The 12922-nt window shown below is 43.4% G+C and overlaps 1 protein-coding gene across 6 annotated transcripts in view; it reads left to right on the top strand.

Annotated features, from left to right (window-relative positions):
• Positions 1–1788: 1788 nt before the first annotated feature.
• The window catches only part of PHKA2 (phosphorylase kinase regulatory subunit alpha 2), an 85611-nt gene continuing 74477 nt past the window's right edge, over positions 1789–12922 (top strand). For 3 of the 6 annotated variants that reach the window (XM_059911800.1, XM_059911797.1, XM_059911798.1), the window contains exon 1: positions 1789–2591. In XM_059911800.1, the coding sequence (XP_059767783.1) occupies positions 2514–2591 (78 nt within the window). In that variant the 5' untranslated portion in view covers positions 1789–2513. The remainder of the gene's footprint in view (positions 2592–12922) is intronic. The other 3 variants (XM_059911799.1, XM_059911794.1, XM_059911795.1) reach the window with 2 other exon arrangements.

The following is a 12922-nucleotide window of genomic DNA, read 5'->3' as shown; positions in this document are numbered from 1 at the left end:
CTTGGAGATTTAAAAGCTAAAAAGTAATAGCCTTCCTTCTTTTTGGTTTTATCCCTGAATTTCAAGCTTATTGAAAAATACAGCTTATATGATAATATACATTAAAGCATAGACCAAAGCCTAAGAATGTAGGCTGGCTGTACACCAAAAGGGGTATATGTGTGTAGCAGAATTTACAAAGAATGAGATCAAGAGACTGAAAATGTTTCTATCCTGGATGGAAATGTCAGGTAATATGTAAAGGTCATCAGTTATTTTCCCCCGTGGCTGCAAAATGGACTCTTGAAGAAGAACTCACTGTGAACAAAGGCAGTAATGAAAGGAAGCAATAATCCCAGCTTTTAGATACAGTATATGTGAGAGTTCTGTAAAAGTACATATTCACATTCCAAGAGATTTAATGGTGATAATGTCTAGTCTTATTTACCCCTAGACCATAGAAAATTTTGCATGGAGGCACATCACGTGGATTGCTGCATTATGTAAGAGCCAATAGTAAGAAAACAAAAAGTAAGTGAGATAGTGGGTTTGGTGCTTTAGTCGAGTGACACAGATTTATGTTGTGGAATTTTGAAAATGAACTTGGTTAAGGATGATACATAGGGGACCCAGCTGAACATGACTTATTTTCTTTCATTCATTCATTCATTCAGTACTAATTTAGCTACAACTACACGCTCAACACTGTACCAGGCACGGTAGGAGATACCAAAACTGTTTCAATGAGTAACTTACAATCCAGTTAGAAAAACATGCCTCACATGAAAACAATATGAGGCAGTACATTGTTGTCAAATGATGATGGAACCAGCTATGATTTATGAAGTACTTTTCTATGAGCCAGGCATGGTGCTAAGTGCTTTATATTCACCCTCTTGTTCAAAGTCACCCTAGGAGGTAGGTGCTATTATTATCCCCATTTTACAGATGAGAACATTGAATACCAAACAGCTAAAACATCCCAAAGCTCGCACCACTTGTAAATGGCAGAACTGGAATTTGAACTCAATTTGAACTGACTCCAAGACCTAAGTTCTTACTAAAGAAATTGTTATGGGAATTCAGAGAATGGGGAGGGCTAATAGAAAAGAGCCGAGCAGGCCCTTAAAGCAAAGACAGGCTTCAGATAGGCAAGGAGGAGGAGGAGGCCTACTGGGTCAAGCATACAGTAAATGCATGGAGACTAGCAAAGGGCTTGAGTTAAGGATATTAGCTGAGCTGTCCTCTGGAATTAATATGGGACCAGATTTTGGTGGAAAATGAATAGTGGGCAGAAGATTGTAAAAACTGTGGGTAATGATCGGCCACGAGAAACTGTAATGCCGAGTTTCAAGTTGTAGGTCTGGAGATGGACTGCAGGCCAGGCCCGGTGAGCTTCTCCCAGGTGACTAGTGGCGAGGCCGCAGGCGCGGGGGGCAGCTGGGGGACCCTGCTCTGCCCCAGTCGCCCCCTCTCCTCTTCCCCCCTGGGCCCCACTACTCTACTTCCGCTCGTGGGCGCGGGCAGAGCTACTATTATGGCCCGCGGAGGGGCGCCCAGGCAGCCGCAGTGGGCGGGCCTATATCTCCCACCTCTGGTGAAGTTGGCAGCCCATCCCGGCGCCCTCCCCACGGCCGCTTGGGAAGGTAGCCTTGTCCCCCGCCCGGGGCCAGTCCTTTATCTCCCCAACTCCGAACTTTCTGCCCCGCCGCGGCGGATCTAGGGGCGGGGCTAGAGGGCGGGGCCAGGGATGGGGTTGTAAGCTCATCTCAGGGCTGGGCGGGGCCGCCAGCGACAGAGCGTGTTAGGGGTGTTCTGGGCCTCAGGCCCGGCTCCGCGGATTCGGCTCCGCGCCGGGGGCGGGTCCGGGGGCGGGTCCGGGGCGTTCAGATGCCCGCGACGGAAGGACCTGTTTCAACAGCCCCAGCTGAGGTCGGCGGCCGGCGGGGAGGTAAGGGGCTCAGAGACGCAAACGTTCCCTCCCGGAGCCAAGTTCCCCGCTGTTCTCGCGGGCCACCTCGTTTTCCTTCCCCCACTGGCCGCGACTCGGAGGGTTCCGTTCCGCGGCGGGGGCGCGGCCGGGGACTGGGCTGCGAGTGGGCTGCGGCAGGCGGGTCGGATAGAGTTCGCGGCCCGCCCCGAGGCCGCCTCACGACAGCCCGAAGACAAAAAAGGCTCGGCGGGGGCGTCGTCGCCCCACGCCCGGAACTCAGTTCCCCACTTCTCCCGCGGGGCCGCCAGAGACCCGCGAGCGTCGGGAGCGCTACGGGCCTGGTCAAGGCGGGGCAGCCATAGCGCCAGCCCCTATCTCCGCCCCCGCGCCTTTCAGCAGTAAGAAACTCTAGTTGGCTTGCTTGCCAATCATAGTTTGGTTCTGTCATTTTAAAAAGTCCCTACCTTGTAACGCCGGGCTCCATCTCGAGAACTGACCGAGGCTGTGAGTGCTTGGGAACCGGGCCCGCTCGGCGGCCGCAGCCCGGGCGTCCCACCTCCTTGCAGCAGGTCGGACGCCGAGGCCCCGGAGCAACGCGGAGATGAGGAGCAGGAGCAATTCCGGGGTCCGCTTAGACGGATACGCGCGGCTGGTGCAGCAAACAATCCTGTGTTACCAGGTAAGAAGGGACCACCCCGAACTGTCATCTCGAGGCCCTTATTCTCCTACCCAGTCCCCTCTCGTGTCCTGAGACTTTGCAGTTAAGAGGTTTCCTCTTTAAATCCAGTGCTTGCTGGCCGATGGTTTCTCCCCACCCCCATTCCCACCCCGTCCACTTTACGAGCCAGGGGACCTAAGGGCTGTGCGGCTACACTTCACAGGATTCTTTGACCACTGTTTGGGATCGAAGATAGAAGGAGCCCCCTGGGTGCCCTGGGTACAAAATGCGTCTTTCTGCATTGACTCTGCGTCTTTTGGATGGAAGGAGGTGTGTGTAGGTTGGACAGAGCACACTGAATGAGGATGGTGAGCTCTGGACTGCGAGGACAGTAGACAGGAGTGAAGAAACTCCTGAGGTGTGAATCCCACTCCGGCCTGTGTGGCGACTGCTGCTATTCTGCCCTTGAATTATCTTGTTAGAGACCCACCTGTGAGGGTCTTAGGGCTTACTCTGATTGCTATTTTACAGATGAGAAAACTGCAGGCCAGAAAGGTTACTGCAGGTAGCAGGGTTAGACCCAAACGCAGGTCTTCTCCCAAGTTGGAGGGGATCTTCGAAGCTGCCCATGTGGTCTGAGGTACGGAATGTCTCCTGTTTTGTATTACCCGGCTAAAGTTATATCTGGGCCCATCATGTAAGACCACTGGACTATTTTTATTCCTAATGAAGACAACAGCTATGTTGTTTGCCCTCAATCAACAGCAATTATTTATAGGACCTCCATGTCAGAGAAGGAAGTGGCCTTCCAGGGTAGAGGCCTAGCCTTCAAGTTGGGAGCCATGGTCACTCCCAAGTCACTGACCCTTTTCCCTATAGCCAATTTCACAGCCTTGTTTCTTCATTCAGGAAATATTTATTGTGTACCTGTTATGTGCAAGGCACTCTGTCAGGTGCTGGGCCTACAAAGAAGAATAAATACTTGTAGTGCAGTGAGATTTATGCGTAGGGAATAGGTCCAGAGTCCGTTGTCTGAAACTCCTGGGGTCAGATGTGGTTTGCAAGTCAGCAGTGTTTGGATTTTAGGAAGGTAATATATATATATATTCTCTAGTAACTGCAGTGAAGTCTAGGCAGCACCCTTAATCAAACACATTATTATTTTCCACATTGGAATAAGAAGATTCACACTGAGTAGGAAAAGTAAAGACTGAAAGTAGTTTCACATCAGTTCAGGTCACCTTTTGCCACCAAACGAGCTTGCTGCAAAATTATGAAAACACTTTAAATTTTCAGAGCATATTGGCTTTTGAAATTGCACATGAAGGACTGTGGTTCTTATTTTGGGAGCTTAGCCCAGTTTGGGAAGCAGGGAGGAGTCCTGGAAGAGACGATGTTCAAGCTAAGAACTGAAGAAGAAGTAGGCAGGCAAATGAGGGTGATTTTTTTTTTTTTGCCTTCCTCTTTGGAATATATTATAATTACTTCTACAAAGTGTTTTAAAAATCCAAGTTGAAAATCCTTGCCCTTCATTACTGTGATGGAAGGGGCTTTAAGGAGAACTGATCAAGCTTGGTTCTTGTGTCACACCTGGGTTTGAATCTCTAGCTCCTCCTTCAACTACAGGTGTAACCGTTTCCCAGCCTTTCTGAGTCTATGCCCTTATCTGTAAAATGGGGATATAAACACCTGTGATTACTGCCCAGTATGTTGCCTGCCTCCCCCCCCCAGTAGGCAGTTAGCAAATAGTGAATGCTGTTGGTGGTGTTATGATTTTGATATAGGCCACACATATCCAGGCCACAAGTCCTCACCTCACCACCCTGGCCCAGGATGCTCTTTTTCCTGAAGGCCTTGATACAGCTACTAATTGATTTCTGGTCTTTGAACATAATTATGTCTCCGCATGGATTCTGTGAGATCCTTAAGCACAGAGACCTCATCAGTTTCATTCCTTTCGCATCAAGCAGTGCTCCAGGCACATGAAAAGTACCCTTAAGTCCTTGTTGATAAAATATGTTCTGCAGGCTCTGAGCCATCCTAATGACCCAGCTATTGATCCAAGCTTACCTTCCCTCAGGAGCAAAAGAACTGTCTTCCCATTAAAGCAAATCTGCAGCATTGGACTTTCCTCTCCAACATTTTAATGATTAAAAAAAAGTTGTCTGAGCCTTTAGTTGTATTTATTTTGGGGGTAGTTGGTGAGAAGCCCTCATGTTTGCCCTGTTTTTCCCTTCCTGACTGCATAGTCAAGCTTTTCTGGTTAACCAGAACACTCCAAGTACGGTTCTGTTGGAAAATCCCGTGAGTCTGCACATGCAGAATCACTCCTTCCCACTTTCCCCCACCTCGCACCCATCCCGCCCCAACAGCTAGTTTTCACAGTTGTAGAGCCCTAACCCATTTAGGGCCTGGTCATCTTTTCTGAGCGACCTTAGGCAGGTCACCTACCCACTGTGTAAGAATGAATGAGCAATTTTATGTTATGCATATTTTATCACAATAAAAAATGAATGAGCTGGACTCTGAATGAGTGGTTTCTAAAGTTTATACTATATTTCCCGTCTCCTGTAGATAGGTGCAGATGTTTATGAGGCAGTTTTCATTGTCAGCTGGTACAAGGCTGACCTGTTTCTGATTTGTTGTTGTTTTTTTTAAAGTATAGTTGATTTACCATATTAGTTTCAGGTATATAACTTGGTGATTCAATAGTTTTATAGATTATATTCCATTGAAAGTTATTATAAAATAAGGGCTATATTTCCCCATGCTGTACAATATATCCTTGTAGCTTCTTGATTTTATATATAGTAGTTTGTACCTCAGTCCCCTACCCCTATCTTGTCCCTCCCCCCTTCCCTCTCCCCACTGGTAATCACTAATTTATTCTCCATATCTGTGAGTCCGTTTCTGTTTTGTTTGTTTGCTTTATTTTTTAGATTCCACATATAAGTGATAAAACACAGTATTTGTCTTTCTCTGTCTGACTTATTTCACTAAGCCTAATACCCTCTAGGTCCATCCATGTTGTTGCAAATGGCAGAATTTCATTCTTTTTTGTGGTTGAGTAGTATTCCATTGTATATATACACCACATCTTCTTTATCCATTCATCTGTTGATGGACATTTAGGTTGCTTCCATATCTTGGCTGTTGTAAGTAATGCTGCTATGGACATTGGGGTGCATGTATCTTTTCAAATTAGTGTTTTTGTTTTCTTTGGATATATACCCAGGAGTGGAATTGCTGGATCATATGGTAGTTCTGATTTTAGTTTTTTGAGGTCCATACTCTTTTCTGTAGTGGCCGCACCAATTTACATTCCAACCAACAGTGTGCTAGGGTTCCCTTTTCTCCACATCCTCACCAACATGTTATTTGTGCTCTTTTTGGTAGCCATTCGGACAGGTGTGAGGTGGTATCTCATTGTGGTTTTGATTTGCATATCTCTGATGATTAGTGATGTTGAGCTTTTTTTTATAAATTTATTTATTTATTTATTTATTTTTGGTTGTGTTGGGTCTTCGTTTCTGTGCGAGGGCTTTCTCTAGTTGTGGTGAGCGGGGGCCACTCTTCATCGCGGTGCGCGGGCCTCTCACCATCGCGGCCTCTCCTGTTGCGGAGCACAGGCTCCAGACACGCAGGCTCAGTAGTTGTGGCTCACGGGCCCAGTTGCTCCGCGGCATGTGGGATCTTCCCAGACCAGGGCTCGAACCCATGTCCCCTGCATTGGCAGGCGGATTCTCAACCACTGCACCACCAGGGAAGCCCGTGATGTTGAGCTTTTTAAGCTGAGATCAACTTACATTGATTTCACTTGTTAGAAATCATTCAGTGTTAAATATATCAAACTCATAATTATTCTTTTGTTAGAGGCAATACTTTGTTCATATCAGCTAGCATCTCAACTACTTCCTTTTCCTGTGTCTGTGAAAGACAATTTTTTCCATTAGTCATTTGCCAAATGTACTTACTGCTAAATAATAAAGATTGACAAAACCAAAAGCCAGTTTTTTAAAAAGACTAATAAAAAAGCAATCACAATAGATGTAAAATTTTAAATTAACCAGATAATGGAAATTAATTTTTAAAAAATTTTAAAGATATATGTGATTTATAAGAGACAAACCTAAAACAGAGGATACCAAAAGGTTGAAAGTAATTAGACAAGATATACTAGGCAAATGCTAACCAAAAATAAGTTGGTGTAATTATATTGATACTAACATCAGGCAGATAAGCTTTTGAAATTTAAAAGAATTCTACTATTAGGGATTAAGAAATGTTATTACTAGATGACAAAAGGATAATTCACCAAAAAAAATAGAGCAATTTTAAACCCACAGAATACTAACAACATAGCTTCAAAATGTATAATGCAAAACTTGACCTAATTGTTAACAAATCCATAACCATAGTGGGAGTTTTTAAATACCCTTCTCTCAGATACTAATAAAGCAGAGAAATAATTAGGACATAGAAAATTTGAACACTTCCATAGGAAACAAACTTGATCAAGTATACATACGTAGAATTCTGTGCCCAACCAGTAGAAAATACTTATTTGTTTCAACCTTGCAAAGTATATTTTTCAAAAATTGATGACAAATTAGGGTATAAAGGAAACCTCAAAAAATACTGAAGAATCAACTTTATGCATACCACATTTTTTGACCAAAATGCAAGAAAATTAGAGAGCAATAAACAATGACTGCTAAAGCCCCCCCCCACATATGTTTGGAATCCTACTAAATATATATATCTAAATATATTTAAACAGATAATGGATATGTATGTCATGAATATATACATATATATATATATGTACACACACGATGTCATGGATCTAAAAAGAAATTATAATGGAAATTATGAAATATTTAGAACTGAATAAAAACAAAGGCATTCCAAATACCAATTTATGGAATATAGCTAAAGTGGGATGTGAAGAGAAGTTTATATCCTGAAATGTATATATTAGAAAAGAAGAAAGATTTACAAATTAATGAACTCAAGTTGAGAAAAGGACAACAGAGTGTACCCAAGGAAATAGATGAAAGGAAATAATAAAGACAAGACCAACAATTAATATAATATAAATAAATTAATTAATATAATATAAAACAAGTAATAAAGATTGACAAAATCAGAAGCTAGTTTTTTAAAAAGACTAATAAAAAGACAAACTTCTATCAGGGTTGTTGATGGAGGGATGGGAAAAGGGACAAATAATATTAGGAGAAAATGGAAAAATACTATGAACAATTTTGGGCAGTAAATTTGAAAACGTAAATGACAGTTTTCTAGATAAATGTTACCAATGTAAAGCAAGAAAAAATTACATCCTAATTAGGCTATAACCATTAAAGAAAATTGAATGAGTGAAAAAAATCCTAGTCCAAGATGAGTTTATAGACTAGGACCAAGGAACATTTAGAGGTTTATTTATTCATTCATCTTTGAAGGCTAAGGAATTTGGCTTTTATTCTGAGTGGGAAGGGAAGCCATGAGAGGACTTTGAGCAGATGAGTGGCATCATCTGAATGATATTTGAAAAGAATCACCTCACCGGCTGCATGGAATATAAGGTGTCAAGATGCAAAACAGGGTGACCAGTTAGGAAGCTGGAGCATGATGGCTCAGACAAGGGTGGTTGTAGTGGAGACAGATAGGAATGGTTGAGTTTGGGGAAAATTTCAGAGATAGAGACAAGTTTTACTGGTGGATTGAGTGTATGACGTATGGAAAAACAAAAAGTCAAGAATGACTCCAAGATTTTTGGCTTGAGCAACTGGTAGGATGGAATTGCCTTTTACTGAGATGGGGAAGATTGTGGAGGAGCAAGCTTCTGGGGGAAGATAAGGAGTTTTATTAATTTCGAGGTGCCCATTAGACATCCAAGTGGAAATGGTAAATAGGCAGTTGAATATATGAGTCTAGAAGTCAGGGGAGAGGTTAGGACTGGAGATGAAAATCTTGGAGCTGTTGGTACACATATATGTAATGAAAGATAATGAGACTGAATGAGATCACAGGAGTGAGTTAAACAGAGAAGAGATGACATTTAAAGAGGAGCTTTCCAAAAATGGAGAGCTCCGGAAGATGAGGAGGAACCACCAAGGGAGACTGAGAAACAGCAGATGAGGAAGTAGGAAAACCAGCCAAAGGTGGTTGTCATCCTAGAAGCCAAGTGAGGAAAGTGATTCAAGGAGGAGTATCAGATGGGGGAAAGACTAATAATGGGTCAAAGACAAGTAGCAACAAGACTGAGAAGTGACCATTAGATTTAGCAGTGTGGAAGTTGTTGGTGATCTTGTTGTGCAGTTTATGTGAGTATTAGAGGCAGAAATTGGTTGAGGTGAGCTCAAGAGAGAAGGGAAGAACAAGAGCTAAAGATTGCGTTGAAATGATTCTTTTGAAGAGTCTGCTGTAAAGGAGAGCAGTGGTTGGGTGGAGATGTGAGCTTGAGAGGGGTTTATGTGAGAAATTATATATCTGGTAGAAATGATCCAGTAGATAGGGAAAAACTGATAATGCAAGAGTGAGAGTGGGAATTACTGGAGCAGAGATAGTTTATCCATCAAAACAAGAGGGAAGGCAGGGTACGCGGGCTCAGTGTTCTCTTTTGATTGTTTCTACTTTCTCAGTGAAACACAAGGCACCGTCATTAGCCGAGAGTGAAGTTGGAGAGGAGTTGGAGAGGAGTTATCAGAGGTTTGAGGAGAGGGGAGAGGGGAGAAGGTTTGAAATGGTCCTTTAGGAGAAGAAGGGAATGGATGGTCCAGGGATTTCTAGTATGATTGTTGGACAGCATTAAGGGTCATTAATGTCAAGCAAGTTCAACCAGTATGGCTGTGTGTTTTTTTCCAGCTGCGCAGGTGCACCCCCAGCGGTAGGCAAAGAGTCAAATTTAACCAGAGCTCGGGTTTTTGCGTGGTGACTACAGTGGAGTGAGAGAGGGGCGAGAGATTAACAGATAACCCCTATCTTAAATAAACTGTTTCAGATAAAAGATAAAGAGGGATAACTACCAACTCCTTTTATGTGGCTAATATCCCAAGATACCATAGTCAAACAAGACATAATGAGAAATATTACTTATGGAGGAAATTCACTTATGAATATTGATGCAAAAATATAAAGTAAATTATTAATAAAATGAAGCCAGCAATGTATTAAAAATACAGCATAATCAAGTAAAGTTTATCTCAGTAACACAAGGAAATTTTCTTTAAGAAAATCTATTAATGTAACTTACCACATTAATAAAGGAGAAAAAGCCTTCAACTTTATCTGTAACATTTTATTTCTTTTTTAAAAAAGGAAGGAATTTGTACCGTTCCTTCATGGTGGAATGCTTTCATTTGTTGGATCTGAGTGATGGATATTGGTTATATTGTTCTCTCTGCTTTCCTATATGTTTGAGATTTTATTAATTTGTAAAAATTAAGGCCATATTAATAAACATAGTCTAACCAGTAACCCAGGAGTAACCCAGGAGTCAGCTTGGGTTTCTTCTGTTCCCTCATGCCCCACCAAAAAGTGAGAGAATGTCCTAATGAATTAGATCACTAAAATCTCTCTGCGGTCTGCCCACTTCTGTCCCTGTCCACTGCCCCCACCCGAGTCCAGGCCACCATCATCTCGTGCCTGGACTGCCCCTCTAGCCTCCTGATTAGTTCCTTGCTTCCACTCTTGGCCCCTCCTCCCCAGCAGTAAGCAACCTTACATCAGGCACCAGACTACATTGCTCTCCTGCCTACAACTTGCCATGGCTTTCGTCACTCCTAGAATAAAATGCAGAGTTCTATCAAACTTTGCAGTCCAGCTGCAGCCTAGCTCACCAGCTTCTCACTCACCGTCAGTGGTGTGCTGGTAAATGCTTAACAGCTGGCTCAGCTGACTTGAAAACTTGGCTTCTTTGTCAAGAGCCATACCAGGAGGGAGAAAATGAGAGAAAACCACCCCCAATTTCTCATGCCCAACAGCAAACTCTTGATCTTTCCCAACAAATCTGTGTACCACCACCCATTCGGAGCCCCGAGTCCACAACCCAGGCGTCCTTTTGGCCCCTTCTTTTTTCCTTTCCCACCTGTATCTGTTCCGTCACCAAGCTCTGCTGATTCAGTCTCCTGAACGGCTCTCGAATCCGTCTGCTGCTCCCGCTCCACTCTGCCGTCAGCGCCCTCCTTGTCTAAGCTGCCAGCCTTGCCAGTCTCTACCCCGGTACTAGCTTCCCAGCCTGTTTTCTCTCTACAGCCACTCTCAGTCCCCTCCCGGTATTTCTCCTGACTGCAGCCAAAGTGGTCTTCTCCAAAGCAGGTATGCCCTCCTGCCGCACCCTCACTCTGGGTAACATCTTAACCTCCCTTCCACCCCGGCTCCACCGGGGAAGCCCTCCCTCCCCTCCCTCCTTGATGCCCTCACAGCGTGACACACATCCCCTTTGCTGCGCTTAACCGAGTTGGAATTTTACATCTATTTGTGTGACTTAAGATGAATGAATTCCCACTAGGCTATAAAGTCTGCTGCACAGGACCAAGGATTTCTTTTTAATTACCATTTTGTCCTTAGCACTTAGTGCCTGGCAGTTGTAGAGATTTTAAAAACAGTTATTGATTGAATGAATAAATGAATGAAATAAAATGCTTAAACCGCGTAGTCTATGTGCTGTAGTATGTGCAGTTAATAAATGACCACTGCTCTTATTATTATTATTCATCAGACCTCTACCATACAACCATCATTTGGGGGTTCTTAGAACCTAATAGTATTTCCATAAAAAGAGACTGGGCCAAAGTTGCTGCAACCTATCTGTCCGTTGTCCTTAGTTCAGTTTAATCTAGCAGGAATTTATTTAATAGTCACGATGGGAATGAGAACAGTTGTGGACCAGGGCATGCACAAGCATTCCGGGCAGCACTGAGTCCAAGAAAGGCAGAAATGACATTTTTCGTCCATAGTCAGACAGGGACTGTCTGACAGATGGTTGTCTGGTCTGTGTGTCGATGATTCGAGAAAGAGAGCACTTGATAGATAACCTAGTATCCACCCCAGCCCTGCCTTCTGCCATCTCCCACTTCAGTTCTTTTTAGGTGCAGCCAGGAGGGGGGCTTTTGCTGTGCTCTTTTCAGGACAGCCTTTAAATATTTTAGTGCCAGATAAAAACATTAGAGTAATTCAATGAAAAAAGTCCTTGAATCTTCCATTTACAAATAAAGGACCATAATAGACCCATACGAGGGAGAGATTTAGAATTGTTTCAAGTTTTGCAGGGATCCAAAAGATCATCTAGTCAGATCACCTAATCTCCTTTTACAGTTGAAGAATTCCAGCCAAGGGAGTTGAGGGGACCTTTTTCAAGGTCATCCTTTTGGTGAGCTGACAGCCCCGTGATAAGTGCTCTGTCTTGTTGGAAACAGGCCAAAGAGTAGAGATAAATACTTTAGACATACCAGATTGCTGTGAAATAAAGTTACATTCACTAATAGAGTGAAGTAAATATCACATCTGCCTCATAATATGTAGGGAGAACATAATGTTCATAAAATACATTTAGAGAAGTGTTCCTTGATCAAATGGGTTACAGACCCATTTGAGAATTTGATGATGGCTGAATATCTTATCTTCTCCTGGGAAAAACGCTCCATAAAAGTTCCAGGAGTCTAAGGACCTCCAGCTCCCTGCCCCCACAAAGCCCATCTATGGACTCCCGGAGAGCCCAGAGGCAGAGTGACGTGTGTGATGCCACCATGCTCTGAACCCGAACCTAATGGAATAAAAGTCATTGAAAATATCGAATGGTGACATTTGCAATTTTCCTGTTCAGGTGAAAGGTTACTAGTGTGGCACCCAGTAATCCCTTGATACCTCGGACTTCAGGTGTGGCCAGGAGGATTCTGACAGCCCTACTGAGTTTGAATGTGTTCTGTAAGTTTCCACAACACCAGGCTAAGGACTGATAGCTAAGGAATTGGCAAGAGAGTCAAAGAATTAAAATCTCCTAAAAGAGTAGTAAAGTCATTTGCACATTTGATTGTAGCTAAGGGGCCCAGAATGGTTTCTGTGAATTTTGAAAGTTTTAAGATGAGCATTGGGATCTGGAACGAAGCTAGAACAAAGCTACAATGAAGTGGATGCCTGCAGCGCTTGGCTTCCGACCCAGTTTGTTTCCCTGTAAACCATCATTCAGTCGTGTGAGATGATACAAATGCGTCGGCCCAGGACAGCTGGCAGCTTGTGCTTTATTTGTAAACCCAGAGGGGGAAATCTAATCGGCAGCAATTTAGAAAAAGACATCAGTTGAAAGTGAAAATTGCACACCTGTGATCTCCTTAGGTAAAGCATGAGGC

Source organism: Balaenoptera ricei, chromosome X, assembly GCF_028023285.1.
Source record: "Balaenoptera ricei isolate mBalRic1 chromosome X, mBalRic1.hap2, whole genome shotgun sequence".
Classification (NCBI taxonomy): Eukaryota; Metazoa; Chordata; class Mammalia; order Artiodactyla; family Balaenopteridae; genus Balaenoptera; species Balaenoptera ricei.
Note: the sequence above shows the minus strand (reverse complement) of the source record. Positions and strands in the feature narration are given on the sequence as shown.